Here is a 24,760-nt window from a genome sequence, read left to right as displayed (position 1 = left end):
GCTGAATTCATATAACATGCTAGACAATAGACATTAAAAAAGTCAATGAACATTGCTTTTGTTGAGAAGTAGCTGACATTCCAAATCAATAAAATAATATTTCAAAGTTATGGTTGTAACAGCATAAATATGGAACCAATATTTGATAACAAAAGACTAATTTAAGGGATAAATTATCAACAATAATAATGCAAATGCAAACCCTGCACATTATGTTCAAATTAACATTTTCAGAGCCTGGTTCTTTCAATCTGTAGAAAATATTTTGATTTCCTTCTCTTATGCCACAAAAGTTACTATTTCTGCTGTTAGCCAAAAATCCAACCATTTCAGTTATTTGTGAACTTAATTTAGCAACAGCGTTTCCATATAACATGGTAGAAATTTCACTTAACATGGCAACAATTTTACTACAATTCTTATATTTAAAGATTACTATGGGCATTAACTTTTATTGAAGCTCAAATAGAACACATTAATACTGTATGTAATTAGTACATAATCAATTTTCCATGGTGGTTTTTAAATCTGTGGCAAGCAATGCAAATATATTTATAACTGGAACTTTAGTCTTTGTATGACATTAATTAAAAAATGTATAATGAATTCTAAAGAATTTTAGTCCACTTGACCAAAATGCTAGTTGTGCATTATAATGTAAGAAAATGTGTCTACAGATGGAGCTCTTTATTTTTTTGCAGTTCTTCACTAAATAAATATTGCATTTAGGAGGCATTTCTATTATACCAAGTTGTTTTCATGAACAGAATTGCAGTGTTTTTTTGTACAAAGAAAAACAAATTTTAAAAAGTTGTATCAATATACTGTTCAGAGTATTTTTGACTTTGTTCCAAAAATTGTTTATAGCTCCTAGCAACCACATAGATTTTCTCCATGATGATCTATCTGTTTTTTCCAAGTCTCTCACTGGTACACTCATTGCCACACTAAGTCCACCCCCCTTGCTGCTGGTTGTCCTTTTCCCACATTTCCCAGTACTAGAATCTTTTCCAGAGAGCTGGGTCTTTGCATAATGTGTCTGAAGTAAGATAAATTGAGCCTGGTCATTTGTGTCTTGAGAGGGAACTTTGGGTTGATCTGGTTTGTCTCCTTGGCTGCCAATGATATTTTTAGGAGTTTTTTCTAACACTGATGTTCAAATGGATCAATACTTTTCTGATAAAACCCCAAGTGACCTCAAGAGCTCTCAGGGAGTGTGCTAACCACCAGATGACTACAAATAGATATGATCCTTCCAACCTCCCCCCCCATCCTGTCAGAACAAATCCTTCCATCATCCCCACCATCCTGCCAGAACTGATGAAGCTTCTTGGATGAGAAGTGAAACTTCTTCCTCAAGGAAAACAGTCCACATCATAGCATTTGAAAGTCTTTTCTAAGGCCTTCATGATTGCTCTGCTGAGTGCTAGACTGCAGCATATTTCTTGACTGCTTATTTTTTTACTGTTGATAGTTGATCCTAAAAGCCAGAAGTCAACCATTACTTGGATATCTTCATTGTCAACTCTAATTTCAGTTCTAATAACCTTGACCACAGAACTTAAATTTTAAAAAAAGTTTTGGCCAGATGACTGTAGCTCGCATTTATTCTGAATTATCTTTATTTACAACGGTTTTTAATAGCAAATACCTACTTTCAAAGAAGCAGCTTTACACAAGGTGCATGGAACATAAATGGAGTAATCTAAATACACTGCTCAAAAAAATAAAGGGAACACAAGCAGAAGACATCTGAAATCTGAATGAATGAAACAGCTTTATTAAATACTTTGTTCGTTACATACAGTAGTTTTGTGTTCCCTTTAGTTGTTTGAGCAGTGTATAAACTACTGTATGTAAAGAACAAAGTATTTAATAAGGCTATTTCATTCGTTCAGATCTTGGATGTCTTCTGCTTGTGTTCCCTTTATTTTTTTGAGCAGTATATTTTCTTTTAAACTTATATTTCATTCCATCCAGAAGTTCGTTCCACAGCCTGCACCATAAGTGACAGAAAACCCAGGCACTCTGATGACAGCCTGTTTACTTAAAACTGTTTTTGTGGCTTACTTCTCTTCCTGTGCTGCCCACTCGACCCAAAATACTTGCGCAAGTTCAACGAGCAACGAAATGAGGGAGGCAGTTCCTTTCCTGCAATTAAAGTCGCTGTGGCTTCCTAGCTATTCCTTCTGTTCTTGTTATTCTTTTTGGAGCACTTGGAAACCAGGACCACTTTCTGGTTTCTGTGGTCAGAAAGGGCCTGAATTCCTTTCCCAAAATAGCAACTGCCCTTTTACCTTCTAGGAGGATAATTTTGTGTCTTTCCCAAAAGCGGGACCTTGCTGGTCCAACTGCTAGGTCCCAAATAAGCAAACCACATTATGCCTTAGCTCCGTTGTTTGTGACTTCAGTTATAACAGGAGAAACTTGTGTTTCTTTGAAATTTGAAAAATATTAAAAAATTATGCTTAACGCGTAATAAGTCTTTAATGGCCAACTAACTCATCATGAAATCAATCTTGGCGATTTTAGGAACCTTGAATGAAAAATGCTTTGGTAGTTTCCAGAACGCAACCTTTCATTTATGTTATGTTACTTTTCTGCTTTGGGGCAAAGACGCTCCCAAAGAAACCTGGATGACCAACGGCTAACTTTGGCACAGGGTGCAGAGTCAGACAGCCGGAGCATGCTCAGGCCGCAACCACCGAGTCCAGTTTCAGGAACTCTAGCCTCAGCTTGCCAGTACCGCGAGCAAGAAATCCAACTCTTATAGGCTGAGGACCAGAGGCTTTTAACCAATAGGAGGTGAGCTTTTCCGGGGAGACCATCCGCCGGTGTGACCCTTCACGCCCTTCAGATTGTGTCGCTGCCTCTGATTGGCTCGCTGCCTCTGATAGGCGGGTACGGCCGACGCTTTCCCGAAGCTTACGCCGAGTAGCGAAGCTTAGGCACAGCCGGGTCTCTCTTGGTAGGAAGTGCGGGCGGCTACGGGAGGGTCGAGTTGAACAGAGCCGCTGGGGAGGCTCCGCCCCTTCTCCTGATTTGAGATTGGGGTGAGTGTGGAACCGAGCGGAGCAGGATCGAGGTGAGGCTTTGGTATCCGGTAGGTCTCCATGATGTGGTCCAGGGAATCGGTGCCTTCCTTCTCCCAGGAAGCAAACTTCTCCAACCTTGAACCCTCTAGATGCCATGAATTCCTATAGTTCTGGCCAGCGCGGCAAGGACGTGTTTGGATGCGGTGCTGGCAGTTGTAATTCAGTGCATCTGGACGGCGCCAGGTGGGAAAAGATGCCATGCAGGGAACGTTTGCTTCATCTTGGTTTCAGAGCTCTAAGACTTAAATTGTGGGTTTTTGTGGTTTCCTTCCTGAAAGGAGGCTCATGCTGGTGAAGGGGAAATGCGGTTTGATGAGGCTTGCAGACTCGGGGATGGAGAGAATGCAGATGCTGGATCTCTTTGTATCTGATAGTTACTAATGACAGATTTCTTCATCTATGAATAAATTGAAAACTTTCTTCATTTCTGGAAAAGGATTTAAGGTCCTTTTTGTTATGTGTATTGAGAAGATGAAAGAGAGCAACTGTCATGGTTTTTGTGTGTGTGTGTGTTTGTTTGGTTCAGGTAATAGGATTGCCCAGTTAGATTATAATGCAGAATGTGATCTGGTCTTTTTTTCTACCACAGATGCACCTCTCAACTTTTGATAAAGAGCATAGGTTAAGGACTTGTTAGCGCTTGTCAGCATATTGGTTAAATAATGATACACTGGGTCATTTTCTTTCTAGCTTTCCCCTCTGTGTAATCAATATTTATGAAGAGAGATTTTGTTCATAAGGAAACAGTGATAATTGGGGTAAATTAAAACATGTAAATATTTATTTATTTATTTATTTATTTATTTATTTAATTTGTATACCGCCCTTCTCCCAGAAGGGACTCAGGGCAGTGAACAGCCAAAATTAAAAAACATACAAATACAAAAGTTAAGATAATTAAAAACAATTAAATTATTGGCTTCCCAATTTAAAACCCCCAAGTCCATAAAATTTAAAATCCCAATTAAGAGCCATTTAGGCTAGGCCGGCTTGGTGGAATAAATAAGTCTTCAGGGCCTTACGGAAGGTCTGGAGGTCCGGGATCAGCCGTATTCCAGGAGGCAGCTCGTTCCACAGGGCGGGTGCCCACACAGAGAAGGCTCTCCCCCTGGGGGCCGCCAGCCGACATTGCCTGACCGACGGCACCCTGAGGAGGCCCTCTCTGTGAGAGCGTATTGGCCGGTGGGAGGTTATCAGTAGCAGCAGGCGGTCTCGCAAATATCCTGGCCCTAAGCCATGGAGCGCTTTAAAGATGAGAACCAATACCTTAAAGCGCACCCGGAAGACCACTGGGAGCCAATGCAGCTCACGCAGGAGAGGTGTTACATGGGAGCACCACGTCGCTCCCATAATCACCCGCGCGGCCGCATTCTGCACCAGCTGGAGCCTCCGGGTGCTCCTCAAGGGGAGCCCCATGTAGAGAGCGTTGCAGTAGTCCAGGCGTGATGTGACGAAGGCATGAGTGACCGTGCACAAGGAGTCCCTGTGTAAATATAACAATTTTATGCATTTATTTTGTTTGCAATGCACTTTCCACTGGGTTTTCATGCAACTTCTTCATGCAATCTCTGTTCATTATTGTCTGAATGGGAAATATAATTTTCTATAGCCTTAGAAGTATGAAGCCCATGGTAATTTATGTTTCACTTCAATGGCACAGAAATTAAATGTGCTGCTAGTTTATTTTGTTGTTTACTTATTAATTTTTGTGTTTACAATTTCCACTATTTAACAGGCTATGAATTTTAGGTTTTAATAGATAATTTTATGTTTCAAAACAGTGTTATTTCAGAAATGTTTATCTTTGTTCACCTTAATTTTCCCTTCAGTGAAATAAATAAAAAATTAAGTTAAATCACAAATGCATATTTACAGTATGCAGGTATCAGAACGTGATGGTGGAGTGTCCACAGGGAATGGATTAGACAGTGCCACAGCATCTGATGCCCAGCAAGTTTCGCCCTCTCAACCTAAGCCTCCTTCCTTGGACCTCTTTAATCTGGTGGTATCCTATAAGCAACTAGAGCTGTACCTGGAACCACTGCAGGATGTTGCTGAAGGAGTGTGGTTCCTCCTCAGGTTGGTGCTTTTCTATATAGCTACTTTTTCATAGTTCGTAGAACTATCATAGATCTATCATAGTTCATAGATCATAGTTCAGCAAAATCTATGCCTGTTGTCATTCTTGAGAATAGAGGAATAAATTCTTTTTGTAAGATTTGCTTTTTCTAGTGGGAAAAAGGGAAGCCTTTCTGGCCTAAATGTTTAAATCAGAGGATGTACAATACCTTATGATCATTACCTTTCCTTTGTCTTATTGTTCTGGTGTTAGTTCATTTCATTTTAAGACCGTAGAAAGAAGCTTTGTTAGACCATAAAAAGGCTTATCTAACTTAGCATTCTTTCCCATATCAGTCTCCTATGCAAATACAATTTTTAAGGATCATAATTGCTGTGATTCTGAGATTGCATGTAGCTCCTGTACCTTCTTTTCTTAGCTCTTAGGGTCCTTTTCACATTGCTTTTAAACTATGATGAAACAGTTGCTGGTAATCAACTTCTGCCCTATTGATGTTGGAAACAGAAGGGATTTGTAACATAAGGTTAAATGTTTCACATACTTTAAAATTTTTTTTTGGATTGGTTCAAATCGCAGAAAAAAATATGTGATACTAGATCCTTTCTAAATCTTTATTTTTACTCACTTTTCCTCAGTGGTCTTCCTAATTAATAACTAATAAATAGCATCCTTTTCAGATTGTAAATTTTTGATTGCTTCTACTCCACAGCTGGCAGATGCCCTTCTGCTCTCTCCTTACTTGTTTGGGCCTCAACTTTCTTCTGCTTACTCTGAGTGAAGGTGAGAAGTATTGGATGGATATGCTGGGCAATTCTGGGACCTGTTTTCCCAGAAATCATGAAATGGATTGAGTTAATGGGAGGAGTGTAGAATATGATTTTGTTCAGAAAACATTTAGGAAGGCTGGCAGGAGCTTGTCATCATGTATGGTGGGAAAATTGCACTGACAGCTGGTATTGAAACTTCCTATGATGAGGCAGTATGTTAGGGGGGCAGTAAAACGACTGCTGATTAGATAAACTGTGGGTGGCTTAATAAACTCTGCATCTATTCCATCTTGCATTGTAGCTGCTTGGTATGGGCTGTGTGCCCTGCTAATCTCAGTGCCTGCCATGCTCGGCTATCTACAGGAAACATGCCGCATCCGTCTTACTGAAGAGCAGCTGGCACGCCGTAGGTATCACAGTGTGCGGCGAGAAGATGTGAGAAAAGTTCAACTTTCTCGAAATGAGGCTGTGGCTGAAGTTAAGGGCTTGTAAGTCTGCTTGGGAGTGACGGGGTTGGGCATTGTTTGAGCATGGAATTGAAGGGCCGTTGCTTGATATAAGTTGCTTGTTGAGCTAATAAGGCTGGAGCGGGAATGTTTTGTACTGGCTTGAGCTCCTGGAAGAAAGGCAGAATTTTTTTTTTATTAGGAAATGCTATAGGCTGAGTCCACTATAATAACTTTTAAATTTTTTAAATGTTTTTTGAGTAGTTGCGAATCTAGGAGGTTGTGCATTGGGTCTGTTTGTGGCAGTGCAACCTCATCTAGTACCAAATGTGGCAAAATCCTAGAATCAGAAGGCCCCAAAGCCACTTAGTCTTGCCAGGGTTTAGTCAGAGCTTGTTTTTCCCCATCCAAGCCCCCACAGCCCCCAGGAACTGAGATAAGGCATCAACAACATCACTTAATTCATCATGGGTAGAGATGTATAATTGGGCATAATCAACATATTGATGATGCTTCACCATTTGGTGACAGAGGATCTCATTCAACAGCTTCATGTAGAAGTTAAATAGGACACTGAAACGCACAGTACCACATGAGGAAGAGGTTAAGATCATTCACTTCCAATCAACATGACTGGAAGCAACCCTGAAGAAAGGAAGAGAACCACCAAAATGCAGTGTTGCCCATTCCCAATCCCTGGAGGGTATCTAGAAGGATATAATATATTGAAAGCCACTGAGGGGTCAAGTACAGCAAGGACAGACACACAACCCCCATTCTGCTTTCACCAGAGATTATCTAAAAGTGCGACCAATGCCGTCTCCATCCCATGTTCAGGTCTGCATCCTGACTGAAAGGGATCTGGATAATCCACTTCATCCAGGCTCCTCTAAAGTGACTACATGACTGCCTTCTCTGCCACTTTTCCCCAAAAGGAGAGGTTAGATATTCAACAAACACTGTCCAGTATAGTGGGATCCAGTTTTTTGAGGAGAGGGTGAACCAGCACTTCCTGAAGAGGTTGAGGAACAGCCTTCTCACTCAAGGAAAAATTAACCACATTATAAACTGGTCTATATGTGTATGTTCATATTTATTACAGGAGGCAGGGTGGAGAAGACACATTGGTGTTCCACCCTCCAATCTGTCCCTTATTCCAATAAATTCACTCTTTTAGTGGCATAATTTAGAGGCCAACAGTTGCATTTGCATCAAATTTGAGAGGTTACTGACTGATTGGTTGACTGGTTTACATGCTGTTCCAGTCTTCCAAGAGTTTGGTAAGGGACTGCTTGTGTTTGAAGAAAACTAATATGACATCACAAATGCCACATGACTTGCTGTAGGTCCCACACTTTACTGTTTGTGATATGATGTAAACAAGACTTGTGCAATACTGAATATAACCCAATAATGATGCATGTGTGAAGAATTTCTCTCTTAAGAAACATTTGACGATCATTACATGTTTACTTGCACTGCCGCTCTAAGGATTCCCCCCATAGATTAGCTGTTTGTAAGAAGCATTACATCATTTCACCCACTGGGGATATCATATATCATTACTTTGTAACTCTGTCTTGGATGGAGAGTTATTGGTAATATAAATGATTTTATATTATATAATCATATAATGATTTTATATTATATTTATAGTCCAGAATAGTGGATTGATTTCAGTTACTAAAGAAAAAGACACATTTTTAAATCATTGATTTTAATAAACTTTTTGATATGTTTACAACTCTATACAGCAATTACTATAGATTTAGCACATCAATTGACTTTCATATGATTGTATAGTTGCATTAGAGTTTAGCTTTTATCTTGCCTTTCTACTTTAGTATTTTTACTTCCTACTATCTTTTAATGATCCTTATTTTCATCCCCCCCATGTGCTGGATCAGAATGAGACCATGCCCAATGTTGTGTTCCCACAATGATTGGGGAGAAATTCACAATTAGGATAGGAGAGCAGTACAGGTAATTCGTAGCCATAATGAATAGTAGAGGTTGGCAAGGATACATGCTTTTGCCGGTGCAGTTGGTCAGGACATTTCTTAGATAAGGAACTAATTTGGCCAGGTGTCAGCATTATCATCTTGCCAAATATAAAATTTGTGCTGTGAAATCAATAAAAATGCATCTTTAAGTACTTTGCATGGAATATTTTATTTATGCACATTTCTTCTCTAAATACCAACTGCCCTTTTACCTTCTATAATGATAAAACTAATCACTTTGTGTCTTTCTTTGAATAGTGACTTTTAAGTGCATGTTGTAATCATGCTAAAATACCACATACACTTATTTACAAGTGTCTGAATGATTTACGTTTGGGTAGGCATGTGTAGAATGGAATTGTTAGCTTCAAAGAGGTTCTGCAAATTTGTTTCCCATTGTTACCTCTAAGGAATTTCTGTTTACGGCAGATGCTTGTTCAGGATTGCCCAATAAAGTTTCATGGTTCAGCAAGGATTCAGCAATCCGGGTTGGAATACATCACATGTTGTAATGGATCATGCTGACTCTCATCTAGTCTGGGAAACTGATACAGTTGCTTTTTGCCTCCATCTCTGCCTGCCAATCTAGGGCTAGCTGGCATAAGAAGCTCCCGCAAGTCTCCCCCAACTCATGATGGGTGAGCTTAGCATGTCGTAATTGATATTTTACTCACCCAATTACTAATCCAGTGTTAAAAATTTGGACAAAAGTTCTCAACACATAAATAATCCACAACTTTCTGCATCCGGTTTTTGCTGGCATGTGCAATATATTTATCCCCATCCAGCAGGTCATAAGATAAAGTCTTGTGACAGCACATTTTTCTATCCTGTTACAATACATGCCTTGTTTCACAGCATTGAAGCATGTGCAAAAGTAGGAGAAATATGATACCTAGGCATGCTAAATGGACATGTGGCAAAAGTACGTATTAACTTATCCCATCTTGGTTTGAGTTACAAAAGTATTAATTTTTTCTGGAATGCTTTGGACTTGTGCTTTAAAAAAAATAAAAACTTATCAGACCTGACTAAATTTAAATAGTGGTGGCAACATTAATCCTAGCTTCTTCTATGTGTGGACAAGGGGTCTGCTTTCTGAGTGTTGCTGCTTTCTATGATTATCCTGGAATAAATAAAGGGCCGGGGAAAGCTTTATCTGTGAGGTTAGGTTGTTGAAGTCTCTATATTGCAGTCACTGACTTCAGTGACTGCAGTCACTATTTGGCTGTGAGCTAGACAGCACAGTTATATTTAAAATTGTTGTCCTTTCTTTTCAGCCTGATCCGATTAGAAGCGCTCCTGAACAGGCTCTGTGGTGGCTGTGAAGCAGCTTACCGTGTCTTCTTCTGGGAGAACTCTACTGTCTCGTCCCAGTAAGTGTTGGCTTAGAACAATGGTGGGCAACCCTTTCAGCTCAGAACAAGCTGTACATTGTTTGCTTTTGCCTCTTCCCTGAGATAAATTGTTTTAAGTTGTTTTTCCTTGAGTCTTTTTTTCATCAGTCCAAATATATCATCTTGCAGTTCACCAAATTGTGGTTTAGCGACTGAAGCATTGGGCAAGAAAAGGTTGGGTGCTCTTCATGAAAATTGATACATCACTGCTGGTCTTGCCTTTCTTAGAAGTTGGATATAGACTCAGGCAAATTAGAATATGCATATGATTGGATATAATTGGATAGAACATTTCATTGAATACAACACATTGTTTGCCTGCTGAGGTCAGCAAGGCCATTAGGTGTAATTATGAAGTAATGGGCCGGGACTGTAAAGACAAAGAGGCAGTGTTTCAAGAACATAATTTACTTCCAGAAAATTACTTCTGCTTTTCTGGAGCTCTGCTCACCTCCCAGGATCTTTTCCTAGTTTTTTTGGCACTCTTTGGCGTTCAAAATGTTCTCAGATATATAACTTCAACTGTTCCCTTCCATCTCAGAAACTAGGTTTTTTTTCATGTTCTTTGTACACACAAATAAACGTAGTCAGACTTTAAAAAGCATTACAGCTGTCTAATTAACTAGCAACCCTATATTGACAGTTGATGATAATAATTTAAAAATCAAGTTCATTTATGCAAAAAGGCTCAAAAGCAAGTTACAAATATTTAAATTCAGCATTATATAAAACAATTTAATAAATAAATTATTTAATAAATATTACTTAATGAAGGTAATTGAGTTATGTTGGCTTACGATTGATTATTTAATGACCATTTGGAGTGATCATTTGGAGCCTCACAAAGTGTGTTTTATAATTCATAAAATACTTCCAGTCATCATAAAATGTCACACTGCCCCCCCCCCAGGTCATATGACTGAATTTCATGTGCTTGGCAACTGGCTTACATTTACAACTGCAGATCCTGTGGTCACATGGCTGTGATTTATAATGTTTTTTTGCCAGTTCCCATCATTTTCTACTAATTTCTTGCAAAAAATACCTTTTGGAGGGAATGGATTTGTACTTACGAGTGTGTTTTGCTTAACGACCATGCGATTTGCTTAACAACTATCATAAAAATGGTTGTAAAATCAGATTTGTTCATGTGGTTGCCTCTATTTAATGGTTTATGACCAAAATTCTGATTCTGATTATGGTTGTAAGATAATACACAATTAAAAAATTAAAACATACACAAAAATATGTCTAACCTTGTTTTTATAACCATAGTTAAAAATCTGACCGTTAACACTCAACTCACCCACATACAAATTTCCTTTGCCTAGGTTTATTTCATTAAACATGAAATATATGTAAGTATATGTATTTTACCAAAACTTCTGAAATCAAGAGTGAGAAAAAAAACAACATGGGGGGGGGGGAAAGTGACTAAAAAAAATGCATCAGCATTTTACACTTGAACAATATTGTTAAAAGAAATTAGAGTTTAAAAAATGTTATTAGTGTGCTAATTCAAAGGAGAGGGAAAGTTAGGACTGTGGAGCTAGTATAGCCCCTGGATGCAGCAAGATCAGGGAAAACAGATGAAAACAATGCAAAGACAAGTATTTGTAAAGGAGGAAGTGGCCCAATTTGACACCACACAGTGGAGCCAATGTTTTCATTTTCCTTGGGAAGTTGTATTTGAGTTAGGGAGCTTTTAACTTGCCTCCTAAACCCGCACCCCCACTTCTCAGTCACTGGTATCTAAGTGTCATTCTGATGTTCAGGTATGTTATGTGTCGTCTTCTCCATTTTTCTCCTCTACTCCCTAGGTTTTATGGGATGCTGATGGGTTCAGTTTGTGCCCTTTACCTGCTGCCCCTCTGCTGGATCTTTGTTCTTCTTAATAGTGCCCTTTTCTTGGGCAATGGGGCATTTTATCAAGGTAAGTTATCCAAGATGATAACACACTCTCTATAAGGCAGCCTTTGACTTGCAAGCTTCATCTAGACCAGTGTTTCCCAACCTTGGTAGCTTGAAGATGGGTGGACTTCAACTCCCAGAATCCCCTAGCCAGCAGTGCTGGCTGGGGGATTCTGGGAGTTGAAGTCCACCCATCTTCAAGCTTCCAAGGTTGAGAAACACTGATCTAGACCAAAGTGCAGTGGTTTGTCAGTTAACTGGACACAGTTGATTTAACAGCATAACACCTGTATTGGATCATGGACTGGCTGCCAGTTGGTGTCCATGTCCAGTTGAAAGTAGTGGCTGCTATCTTTGAAACCCCACATGGTTTAGACCCCAGGTTCTTTTAAGAGAAGGATACTAAGAATTCTCATCCCATGCCTTTTAGAATATTATGCCCCCTAAGAAATGTCCCTGTCAGTCCTTCATGGTAGACCAAATTAGATGACCAGTATCATGTAGGTCAATGCTACTTTATTATAAAGCTATAGCAACAGAATTTTGCAAGTCGGGATCTGCTCTATTCCCCCCTCCCGTTTCCCTTTTTCTTTGTGAGAACTGGTGGGGGAGGAGTTATCTGAGATGTTTACTCATATTACTTTTTTGGCTCTGGACTCATAATATTATTTGATTGTTGCCTTGATGGTGGTTCTTTGTCCAGTCCCTCAAAGCTATTTCCTAAAAACCAATCTCCTGGATTTTAGGAAGATCTTAAAAACATTTTTATTATGTGTAGCATTTGGGTCCTAGGCTTCTCTAGTCAGATTGTTGAGGATTTTTTAAATTGTAATTTCATTACATAGCACCGAGTCCTTTGGGAAATGGGTTATCTGTAAATGATTGTATCATATTCTGTGGCTGACTCTTAATGTAAGTGGGACTAATAAAACATTTTAGGTCAGGGAACGGGTGGAGAGAGCAAGAGTCGTTTTCTTTTTTTTGCTTCCTCAGTCCCATATTACATCCTTTGGTGCTCATATCAGCCAGGTGGCAATGCCATTTCCTGCAATGTAACTCTGATAATGCTGGAAGCCTTGTTATTGCAAGACCTTCTACTCGAAGAAGCTCAGTTTGCAGTTTCTTGTGGAACACGCTGGCAGAGAACAAGAAGTAGGATAACTGAGCATTTGGGTCTTAATAAAAATGGGAGAGCAATGATCTGCAGATATTTAATGCACCCATGAAATAGTTAATTTTATGGAGGAAAACCTCTTCAGAACTTAGCTATTTCATTGAAACTCACCTCTAATTGCTGTTCTCTTACTGCTTTTTTTTTTTTCACTTGTCAGAATCGTAGATCGCTACAATAATGGTGCTCAGATTTGGAACCTGGGGTTTTTTTTTGTTTTTTTTTTTACATTTGTTTGGGAAGTAGGCGATAATTATATCCTTCACACAGTTGAAAATTGAGACGTGATCGATTTCCCCAGGTTTCAGCGGTGTGTGACTTATGTACCATTTCAGTGATGAGGCCACTAAGGGGATATCCATCTTCAGAAAGAAAGTCCTGTGGTGGGAGTTGTATTGAGAAAGTGATGCTGTCTCATTATTCCAATTGCATTTTCTTCTATAACTTGATAGAGTAGATTTTCAGGAGAAAATATACTGCAGAGGTCCATTTTTGGTGTGTAATCGACTGAAAGCCCTGTTGCGTACTTTGTCCCATATAAAATTTAGGAAACTCTCCCCTCCAGAAATATTTGTTTCTCCACTTTACAAAGCAAGCAGAGTTCTTAGGCCAATTTCCTGAGGTGAATTGTGCACCAAAAATCTGGAAGAAATTAATTTAGACCTCTTATTAGTGGATAGCAGAAAATTAGTGTGGAGGAAAATAAACCTTGACTGAATGGCATTACAGCGTTCAGGTTTTGTGCTGGAAGTGCATTCTGGAAAATGCATTCAAACCATATTTGGCTTTTCTGGTTTATTATTTTTTTCTATGTGATGGCAGGCAGTGTAATGGTCAGTAAGGACCCATGGTGTTACTTCATTCTAAACATAGATAGATTCACACATCACTTTCAGTATTGCTTTGTTTTATCCATGGTTTTTTCAATAAATCATAGTAACTTGGGTTACATATAACAAAAATAATATTTTTACATAACACAGTAGTCGGGCTCAGTGATCCCTGTCCTGGCCTAATGTAGCATGTGAGTTCATCTTTTGTGATTAACTCAGACAGTGGTTGCTCTTCTGCCTGTACTTGATTTTTTGGCATTTGGGCTGGTGATGTGAGTGAATGACTTGCTGCTCTGCCTATGTCAGAAGCTTGAACTGGTCTGTTGAGAAGTTCTCTTGAGCTTCTGGAGGATGTCTAGCTATTTCTTTTTCTCTTTCCAGTGATGCTGGACCTAAAATCAGCTGTAGAGCAACGCTTGGGTTTCAAATCCATCCCTGTGGCTCCAGAGCCTGAAGAGCTGGATCTTGGAGAAGTGGAAGCTACTGTCTTGTCAGATTGGACACCTACCCTGACTGGGACTGAGGTAAGACTTGGTGGAAGGAGCAAAGCAGAGAAATAATTAAATCTGTACATTCTGAAATCCCCTTCGTAAGATTTTATCTATCCTGGCATAAAAATCTGGTGACCTAAGGATTGCCTGTAGGACACTGGTGTCAAATGTGATCATGTCACGTGACATATAGCGATGTATCGTGATGTTTTTTGCCTTTCTGGAGCCAAGGTGAGTGGGGCCTGCGTATGACGCATCCGGCCCACGGACTGCCAGTTTGACAGCCTGCTGTAGGATTATTATTCTGGGAGAGTTGCCATCTTTTTCTTTCCTTCTCCTTTCTGGACTTTTTAAGTCCCAGCTGGTTATTAGGCAGGAACAATGCTGGTTTACATCTAAAGACAATGAATTGTTAATTTCTCTGTTCTACTATACTTTTTCACCTTAGTCCTATTACTTTACTAATTTTCTAAGTTTATTCCTGAACTCCTGCTCCTTTAACAATAACTTCAAACTTTTTTTATAGGACCTAACTCCTGGCAGTGTGGAGGAAGCAGAGGAAGCAGAACCTGATGATGAATTTAAGGATGCAATTGAGGTCTGTAGTTTGAGAATCTATATTGGTCTGTCCTGAGACAAATAAATCAGTTTATCCCTGCCCAATGCTCTCCAGAGATGTTGGACTTTTAACTCCAAGTTCTTGGCCGTGCTGTATGTAAGTTGTGGATATTATAGTCCAATGTCTCTGGAGAATACCAGGTTGGGAAAGACTGGAATAAGAAAATATTGATAAACCAGTGGATTAAATGTGGCATTTGGACCAGGGTATTAGGTGAGACTTATTGGTTGGTTTGTTGATGCTTCTCATTGATTAAGATGGCATTATCCATTTGAACCCTCAGCACATATTAATTGAGTGTTGTTGAAATTTCTTTTTCAAATTAATTTGGGATTCTTTGTTGCTTTGGTTTTAATTTTTCATTAGTTCTCAAAATTGAGGTAGATAAATGAATGGCTATAAAAAGTGCTAAAATAAATAGATTCACCATTTTTGTTCTAAGGTTAGTGAGACGTTCAAGTTAGGTCAAGTTCTTTACCTATGATGTAAATAAAAAATGCAAGAAATAAAAGGGACCTTTAAATAATATACTGCCCTATAAATAGAAAGGAATACATTTAAAGACATGATACTGGGATTGGGCTGTACTGTTTTCTGTCTTTTGGCCATCTTCTCTTGTCTTTTGTCTTTGCTGCAAGAACAGGAGACTCAGCTGCTTGTAATGGTGAGTGCAAGAACTGGGCTGCTCTGTCCTGAGTTTGAATTCCCTTTTTGTTTTGTTGTTTGTGAATCCTAACATCTTAAGAATCAGTCTATCCTATACTTTTTGTCTGGATCATATCCCATCTCCTTATCTATTCTTCCAAGTTGAAGGATTACAGGATCCAATCTAAGTTGGTTACCAGGACCAGAAGTTTAGTCTTCTGAGCTTTTGGACTTGTTTTGAATCCCATCCTCAGAGTACTTCTCTTTCACAAGATGTGTGAGAAAGTTCTGGTGAGAGAGAAGTTCCCTGAGAATGGGCTCCAGCATGAGTCCAAAAGCTCAGAAGACTAAACCTCTGGTCCCAGTGACCAACCCAGATTGGATCCTGCAATATTACCCTGAGGGACATATATTTCCCATCATTCATTTGAGGATTACCTTTAAAGTTTTTCTGCCATCCTGTCCCTTCTCCAAGCTTGGCCCAGCTTTTCCTAGTGTTTGGAACTGTTCTTCTGGATTGTACTTTCCAGGATGTCATTATCTTTATGCCTTAGAGTTTTTCCCACACAATATGTATACCGCATTCCTCATAACCTCTCTTTCTGCCTAGGAGGAAGATGACATCTCTCAGGGTTCAGGAGAGTTTGACCTTGGCCTTCCTGACAGTCCCTTTATGAGCAAGAATGAAGTGATTCGTAGCAGGGTGTCACGGTTGACAGAACGACTGCGCAAACGCTATCCAACCAACAACCTTGGTACCAGACTGAAAGGGGAAGTGGTAGAGGGTTATTGTTGGGAATGAAGCAGGATTATTCAAGAGTATTGGCAGAAGAGGAGGCTTGATCCAAAAACTATTGCAGAGGAAATTAGCACTGAGTAATGCTGTCAGGGTCATGACAGAAAAATACCATCCTGACCACAACTATGTATACAAAAATATCAGGGCCAAGAAAAAAATCATCTTCAGTGTTGTTTGGTATAGAGGTGGGCAATCTTTTATTGCCTCTTCCTGGTTTTATTGGTTCCCAACAGCCACAAGAAAATATGTTTAGCTTTTACCTGCTTTAAAGTATGTGTCTGGTTATGTTTTAAAACAAAAAAGTTACTTTAACTCTCTTTAATTTATCAATTTCTACTGCATCCAACTTAATCTCTTCTGAGTTCACCTGCTTTACTAGTTATTTCTTTAAAAAAAAGTTGTACCACTAAATTTCACCAACACTGTATTAGAAACTTAGGGTACAAAAAGAGTCTGGGGGCTGGGTCCAAAAATGTGTGGATGTAAGATAACGAAGGGAATCGGCATAAAATTGATTTTTAAAATCAAACATAATTTGATTTTAAATTAAATTAAAATTAATGATAATTAATTATATTTAATGCATTTATACTTAATCATGTTCTGAGAAAACAATTTGACCAGAATCACTCAGTAAGGTGAGACATTTTCTACCAGTCTTCCTTTATTTCATCTGTTAAGAGCTAATGTCCACTACATCTTTGGTTCCTCCTGACAGTTTTAAGGCACCGGGGGGGGGGTGTATTTCACCCAATGCTAATTTCCATGTGTATATAGAATTTTTACATTTCTGCACCTGATTCAAGATTTCAAGTTTTAGAATTGGTTTCTCCCCAAAGAAGGAGCATATTTGTTCAGTGTTTTGTTTTTGCTGAATCCAAATTTTATCATATTCAGATTCTTGCATGAGATTCTCATTCTTAATTTCTTGGTACAAACTGACTCCAAACTAGTCTGGTTGAATGTGAACCGGACTTGATTTTTGTGAGTTATGTATGAATCCAGCCATCAATGGCATGATGGAACTGTAGATGAACAAAGACTTTACTCAGTGGTTGGAAAAAGAAAGGAAGGCCAGGATTTTGGTTTTGCTTACTAAAAGAAGAAAAGCGGTGATTAGGTGTGATAGTTACTTGTATCCTTCTGCTCTGTTGCAGGAAACTGTGCAAGTTGTTCTGCCACTTTCTCTGTCTTGAAGAAGAGGGTGAGTCTTTTCTCCAGCCCACCAACTCCCCACCTGGCCTGTTCCATTTTCTTCTTTCCCTGCTTCATCAACTTCTTGTGGATCTCAGACTGAACTCTGCAGCCTGCTTACTCACTCATCTCCTTGCATCTTTTCCTTCTCTAGCGAAGCTGCAGTAACTGTGGGAACAGTTTTTGCTCCAGGTGCTGTTCTTTCAAAATTCCCAAGAGCTACATGGGGGCTACAGGTAAGTGAATAACAAAAAATGAGATGGGACAGAGGGAAGAATCGTTTAGGTAAAAGTCCTGTAGGTGGGTATTTTCCTTTCCCAATGGAGGGCAGGGGAAATTGTGACCTGCTATGGTGGGAGATAATAGATGTTCTGAAGATGTGATATGCCTGGAAAGGGGTACCGGTAGTCCTCGACTTAAGACCACAATGGAGCCTAAATTTTCTGTTACTAAGCGAGACAGTTGTTAAGTGAATTTTGCCCAGTTTGCAACCTTTCTTGCCACAGTTGTTAAGTGAATCACTGCAGTTGTTAGGTGATTCTGGTTTCCCCATCGACTTTGTTTGTCAGAGGTTCGCAAAAGGTGATTACATGACGCCAGGACCAGGGGTGGGTTCTAAATTTTTTTACTACCGGTTCTGTGGGTGTGGCTTATTTTGTGGGCATGGCTTGATGGTCATGTGACAATTCTTTAGGATTTAGCAGAGCTACTGGTCTACCAGGCTTTTAACTGCTTGCAGAGCTGTACCGGTCTACTCATTTGTTTTTGGAGGCACTAGTCTACTCATTTGTTTTTGGAGGCACTGGTTTACCCATTTATTTTTGCAGGCACCGGTCTACTCATTTGTTTTTGGAGGCACTGGTCTACCCATTTATTTTTGCAGGCACCAGTCTACTCATTTGTTTTTGGAGGCACTGGTCTACCCATTTATTTTTGCAGGCACCAGTCTACTCATTTGTTTTTGGAGGCACTGGTCTACCCATTTATTTTTGCAGGCACTGGTCTGCCTTTTAACACTGCCTTTTAACACTGATCAGCTGTAGGGCGACTCTTTGAAGCCCGGCGGCAAGAGTTTAAACAGTTTTTTTCCTTCTAGCCAATCAGTTGGGACTCAGAAGGCAGCAACAGATTGGGGGTGGGGCCAAATAAAAGGTAAGAATAATGCAGGGGGGGCGGGGGGAGCAGAACTGGTTCGGTGATGTCATATGATCACCGCTACCAGCTCGGCGGAACCGGGCCGAACTGGGAGGAACCCACCACTGGCCAGGACACTGCAGCCGTCATAAGTATGAGTCAATTGACAAATGTCTGAATTTTGATTGTGTGACCATAGGGATGCTACAACAGTCGTGTGAAGAACAGTCATAAGTCACTTTTTTTCCATGCCATTGTAACTTTGAACGATCACTAAATGAATTGTTGTAAGTGGAGGACTACTTGTAGTGAGTGGGAAACTGCATAAACTTTGGTTAGTCCTGAAATTCTGATTGGTGTTTCTAATTGCAGCTCCAGATGCCCAGCGGGAGACTGTCTTTGTATGTGGGCAGTGTAACCAAGCACTCACCAAGTGAGGAGCCCATACGGAATCCAATCTTCAGATGAATCTGCTGGGGATCTTACACTACACTAGCTGCTACTTGAAGGGAGACAAGCAACAGCACTGCTTCTTTTCTTCCTCCCTCTACTTGTAAAAAAAAGGAGGGCTAGCACATCTAACCTGCTGACTGCTCTACGTGCTCATGCTCTCTTTCTTGAAAGCAACTGAGGAGATTCCTGCAATCCTGGTTGTATGGAGGATTCTTCATGCACTAAACTACTGTAGGCTTCCTTCCCTTCTCCCAATTCCAAGAGCAAATATTATTTCATTTCTAGTCTGTGGCCCCATTTTTCCCCCCTGCAGTTTGGCTGTCAGGAGGTTGGCTGTCCTCATTTTTGAAAGGTCACTCTTGGCACTTGGACTCCTCAAACCTCTCAAAGTGTTTTACTATTGCTGAGGTGCGACCCCTCTCTTTCTGTGTGTTTGTGTGTTCTGAAATGAAGGCTGGGTCTTTGTTCAGATGATAGTTATAGTTGGCTCTGAGAGCAGGCTTTGCAGGGCCAAGAGGATCAACTGGTTGTCCAACTGGTGAGGTAGCTGGATCTACTTTTTCTGCCTATTTCAGGTGAGGATAGTGTTTCTCTCCCTTTTCCACTTCCATGCCATTGACTTTATTTTGTTAGTTTTCCTCTAAAGCCCCTTTTATCATGGTCAGACTAGGATCTGGAAAATGTGTGTGTTTCATCCCTGCATTGTTAGAAGGCAGAAGTTGCTGCAGTTAACTGGGGTTTTTGCTAATAGCAAAGCCTAGCTGAAAGTCAGGGAGCTTCCTTAGGAGGTAGACCACTTCTGCAGAAGTGGGACATTATTGGACTATTGCAGAGTAATATATATCCTACCAATAAACAATATCCTTGGGTGTGAAGGCAACATTTTCAGAGTCTGAGGTAATTTTTATTGCTGTGAGGACTAAAAGGTCCCTGCTATGGATAAATATTTCTGGAAGAAGAGCATCATTAGGCAGATAGAACAGTGGAACATAGGATGCATAGTAGGGCATAAGAGAATGGAGCAGTTCTTTGGGACAATACAGGATATGGTGGGTTTCTGCAAAAACAGACATATTGTGTCTATAATGTGCTGACACATGTGGGATATGAGATGGAGGATAATATATGTAATCCTAAATGCCAAAAGGAAATCTTTTTTTGTGTGGAGCTGACAGTATCTCAGACAGTCCCTTTGAGACTCAACCATGGTGAAGTATTGGGTATGCCTGATGGGAATGTAACTGAGAATGCCTTTTGCTTTGGGGACATTAGAAACATAAATACAAAGCCTGGCTGAAAATAGATTCGGAACACTATGCTTTTGACTTAATAGATGAACTAAATCTCCCCATTTCTGACTGTAGACAGTTGTACATGTCATCAAAGGCATTTGGTTTTCCAGTGCTAAAAATATATTGCAGGACTAGATGGAGTCTTACTTTAAGACATGAAGTGACATTTTATAAATCTTCACAGTATGCCAGGCACCCACAACATTTTTGAGTTGCTTGTTTCATTTGAGAAACATTTTGTGGATGCTCACAAAATGACTGTTGGGGCAAAGAGGATTTTCTACTGACAGAATGGCTGCTATTCTTTGCTCCAGAGTCCAGACTATTAGAATACTACCACCAGCAACTACCACCCCTGTTTCTCCAAGCACCCCTAGTTCACTGCTACTTCTACTAAGCTTTGTTCTTTTTCTGGATAGGTGGCTATTTCCAGGTGAAGTTTTGAAGTACAGTATCATAAAGATGATGCTGAAGGTTGGCATTTTTCTTTATGCCAGCTTCCCAATGGTTGTAATGCATTATTTTTTAATATGTAATCTGTGGTGAAACCAGGAGCCTACTAGCTTCTATGAAAGGAGTCTCTGTGGAAAGATGGGAGGTCCCATGAGAAACATGGCTTATAAATTAGAAAAAAGATAAAACTTCTTCTTTACTTCCTGCTGTTTTTTAAAATGTCAAAAACAATGGAGACTTTGGTGTCTGAAAAACGTCATCAGCAGCCATTCAGTCATGTCTGATCCACGGCCACTCTATGTCTGTAAAAGACATACTGTATAATACTCTCACCAACAATAGCTTCAATTAGGCTTCAAAGTTGTTAATTCATAGAAGAGGTAAATAACGTATTTTTCGGAGTATACGACGCTCTGGACTATAAGACGCACCTACCTTTTTTGGTGAGGAAAACAAGAAAAAGAAATCTGCCTCCCAGCAATTTTGCCTCATTGTAGCAAACAGCAAATAACCTGCTTTACTTTCATTTTCGTTTTCAGCATAGCTTGATTAGCACAAGAAAAAAAAATCTACTCCCAGCAATTTACCTCCTTGCAGCAAGCAGCAGAGGCCTGCGCAAAACAGCTGAGAACAAAACAGCTGAGAGTCAGGAGGTCGATCCAATCAACTTGTGCTAATTAGGCTGTGCTGAAGCTGAAACGAGCTGTTTCTTCTTGCTGCTTGCTGCAAGGAGGTAAACTGCTGGGAGGCAGACGGAAAAAGGTGCATCTTATACTCTGAAAAATACGGTAGATCTGTTCATCCCATCCACCTATAAGCATTTAAAACCTAGTCAGCTGCTGGGGAAAGGAGGCCTATGTAAGTAACAATTCAGCAGTAATAATATATTACTTCAGATTTTGTACACTACTCATACAATGTTTCTAATAATTTCCCTTATAACTGGTGCAGTATGATTTTTTAAAAACTGACCAAATGAGGAATTCCTGTCCCCCTCCCCCAAACTGCACATACATAATTGCACTGGGATAGATCAATTTATCCTGATAGTTTTTGCCAAATCCTCTTCTAAGATAATGTAAAGCTTTTATTACTGTATTTATTAATTGCCATTTTATTGGAAATATAAGAAAACCGTGCCTCTGCTGCTGCTGGCCTCCCCACAGAGTCAGAGGACTTGCAAAGAAACTAGTCATGCCAGATGCTGAATGGGGCAGGGGTCAGGTCAGGACTGTTATAAAGTGAGACCCTGAGGTCTCAGCCAGCCCCAGGTCATTTTATGTGCAGCTTAATAGCTTTTCTACATTAAAAATTTGTGTCATTTTGTTTATGGCTTTCAAGTTAAAAATGTAAAGGATCATTTGGAAAGTAAATTAGCTTGATGAAGCCTGTCTTTCTTCTCCCTTGAATTAAGAAGAAAATAGGGTAACTGCAAATGATTTTTTCCCCAGGAAGTATTTGAGCAAAGGTGGGTCTCACATTGGCAGATTTAATAGATATAAAATGATGTTGACGAACTATAAATCAAAAGATACAATTTATGGGAGTGCTAAGATTTCACTGACAAAGTTCTGTTTCCTGATGGTTAACTTTAAACTTGTTCTTCAGGATAATGTTGGTGGAGTTTGTGTGAAAAAAAACCCCATGGAGAATGTTTTTTCTACAGCTTATCTTTGGAGAGGGAGAACCCTAACATTTTAAATGAGTTTGGGTTGTATTAGTCTGAGAGCAGAACGAGGAGGTTTTGTTTATAAGAATAGACAAAAGTTCTATCATGAAAGTAATTTCAGAGGATGTTTTGAGGAAGGGTGAGACAAAGGTAGCAATTGATAGGGAAAGTTGAATAAACGGAATCCCAGAACTGGTCAATTTCCTTGTGTCAGCGACACATTTATGCTTCCAACTTTCAAAACTGCATTTGTGTGTGTGTGTGTGTGTTTTGAGATGATTTTATGAGGAAAATACTTGATCTATGTCTGTAAGGGGCACACAATGCAATAGTTGTGAAGCTTAATTGGAGAAATGTCTTTTGTCAGTTTTTAACGGTCTATTTTCATTTTATTTAATTAGCAAATAGGTAATCTTCTTGCAAGGAAAAGTACAGATTACATTAGAAGTAATTAAACCTGGAGATTTAGGAACTAAAAGTTCTCATTACTCCAAAATATTATAACTTTGGTGGCAATCCCACAGATTTTGGCACAACATAAGGTCTGGAATACAGTGGAGGATAGAGAATTGAAACTAAGCCACCAATGCTGTTGATACTGTTGCTTGCAATGTCATCATATAACCCCAAAGAAAAATACTTTTAGGGGGGAAAAGTAAAAGAAAAGAAATAGATGGATAGCAAATTAAAATATAAATTCAGAGAGTCTATGAGAAAATATTCAGGGCCAGTGCGATATAATGCTTTTTTTCTACATAACTGATTCTTAAGAGACAACTTTCAAAGTGCTCCTTTTTTCAAATTCTATCTGGTGCAAATCACCTACCTATCAGTTTTTTTCTTCCCTCTTCCCCTGCCACCCATTTTTGTTCTAAAACTTCAGAAATGTCCATTTTTTCATCTATGAAAATTCACTTGTTGTAGACAAATATTTAAAAGAGTTGTGGCAACAATGATGTCAGAAGCAATCTTGATATCCCCAGTGTATGTGTGTCATGTAAGACTGTTTGCTCTAGTGGTTAAGGCACAATGCTAGAAACCAGGAGAGTGAGTTCTAGTCCCACCTTAGGCATGTGACTTTGGGCCAATCACTCTGGCCCAACCTGCCTTATAGGATTGTTTTGGGAAAATAGGACGAAGGAGTATTACATCTATTTGCCACCTTGAGTTATTTACAAAATAATAAAGGTGGGATTAAAAATAAAATAAAATATGTAAATTTTGAAAACTCCCACAACTCAAAGTCCACATATCTTAGACTTGCCAGGGTGAGATACAGTGTTAAAAGTGTCTAAAAAGCTTTTATCCCGTTTGGAAAAGATATTTCTTCTCATCCACTTTTTTTCTCTCAAAGTTTTGGCTAGGAATAAGTCCCTATGAAAAATGTATCTGTGTGCAAGCAGGATTATTCCTTTCCATTTTCTTTGTCTTAGGCAGTTTTCCTGTCTCCCAGCCATGCTAATGCTATACATGCATTTGTGTGCCCAGCTGTAGGAGACAAAGCAACTTCACCCTGTTTGCCATCTGGCTGGCATCCATCCTCTTGGTGGTCTGGCATCTTGCATGGTGAATAGCCACCTGGAAGGCCTGGTTGGTTTGGCATCCTTCCTTGAAGGCAAACACAGGAATACTGATACTCTGACACATTGCCAGCATCCACAACAATATTAGAAATAGTTTCAACACTTATCCAGCAACTTGGCCTTAAAATATGCCCACATGTTTCAAGGTAGAGCTGCTTATGGCAGGGATGTATGTAAGTGAAATTATAGGTAAAGAATCCCTTTTGCTCAAAACTAATGACTGCCTTTTAGCACCATCTCAAAAAATTGCTCAATCTTTGCTTGAAATTCTTATTTGTTTGAGTTGGAAATAAGAAAACCCAAAATTTGGTCAGACCCAGTAGAGTCCTAGTTTGAGCAACATGTATTTCTTCAAGCACATGAGAATATGGTGATCAGCCATACTTGGAACCTGATTCCTGGACTATTGTTAAAAAAATAATGTAATAAATCGCTTTAGAGAGGTTTAAAAGAATGTATAAATTAATGGTTCATTAAACGTGGATTTCCTGCTCTTAATCTTTATGTATTTTAAGACTTTTTATTAGAATGAAATGAAAATGGAGAAATTTATTTCAAATGTTCCAGTTTAATTATATGTTTCCATTAAAACACTGAGCAATTCAGATGAAAGGAGGATACACTGAGTGTGATGATGTTATTATTCAAAGCCACAAAGACTTTTCTTATTTGGCAGCTGATGGTATATCAAGGATAAGGAAGAATTTCTGTAAGATCTCTGAAGT

The 24,760-nt window shown here is 39.4% G+C and overlaps 1 protein-coding gene across 1 annotated transcript; it reads left to right on the top strand.

Moving 5' to 3' along the window:
• The first annotated feature begins 5,084 nt into the window (after nt 1–5,084).
• On the top strand, nt 5,085–24,533 carry ZFYVE27 (zinc finger FYVE-type containing 27). Its single transcript, XM_070945218.1, has 11 exons — nt 5,085–5,174; nt 5,885–5,955; nt 6,244–6,430; nt 9,672–9,767; nt 11,609–11,721; nt 14,085–14,227; nt 14,721–14,792; nt 16,069–16,213; nt 17,415–17,461; nt 17,606–17,687; nt 18,958–24,533. Exons 2-11 carry the CDS (start codon nt 5,892–5,894, stop codon nt 19,020–19,022), a joined length of 1,014 nt encoding a protein of 337 aa, XP_070801319.1. The 5' UTR covers nt 5,085–5,174; nt 5,885–5,891; the 3' UTR covers nt 19,023–24,533.
• The last annotated feature ends 227 nt before the right edge of the window (nt 24,534–24,760 follow it).

Source organism: Pituophis catenifer, unplaced genomic scaffold, assembly GCF_029215685.1.
Source record: "Pituophis catenifer annectens isolate HBS135680 unplaced genomic scaffold, rPitCat1.0.hap2 SCAF_6, whole genome shotgun sequence".
Taxonomy (NCBI): domain Eukaryota; kingdom Metazoa; phylum Chordata; class Lepidosauria; order Squamata; family Colubridae; genus Pituophis; species Pituophis catenifer.
The sequence above is the reverse complement of the archived record's forward strand: the minus strand, read 5'-3'. Positions and strand labels throughout refer to the sequence as shown.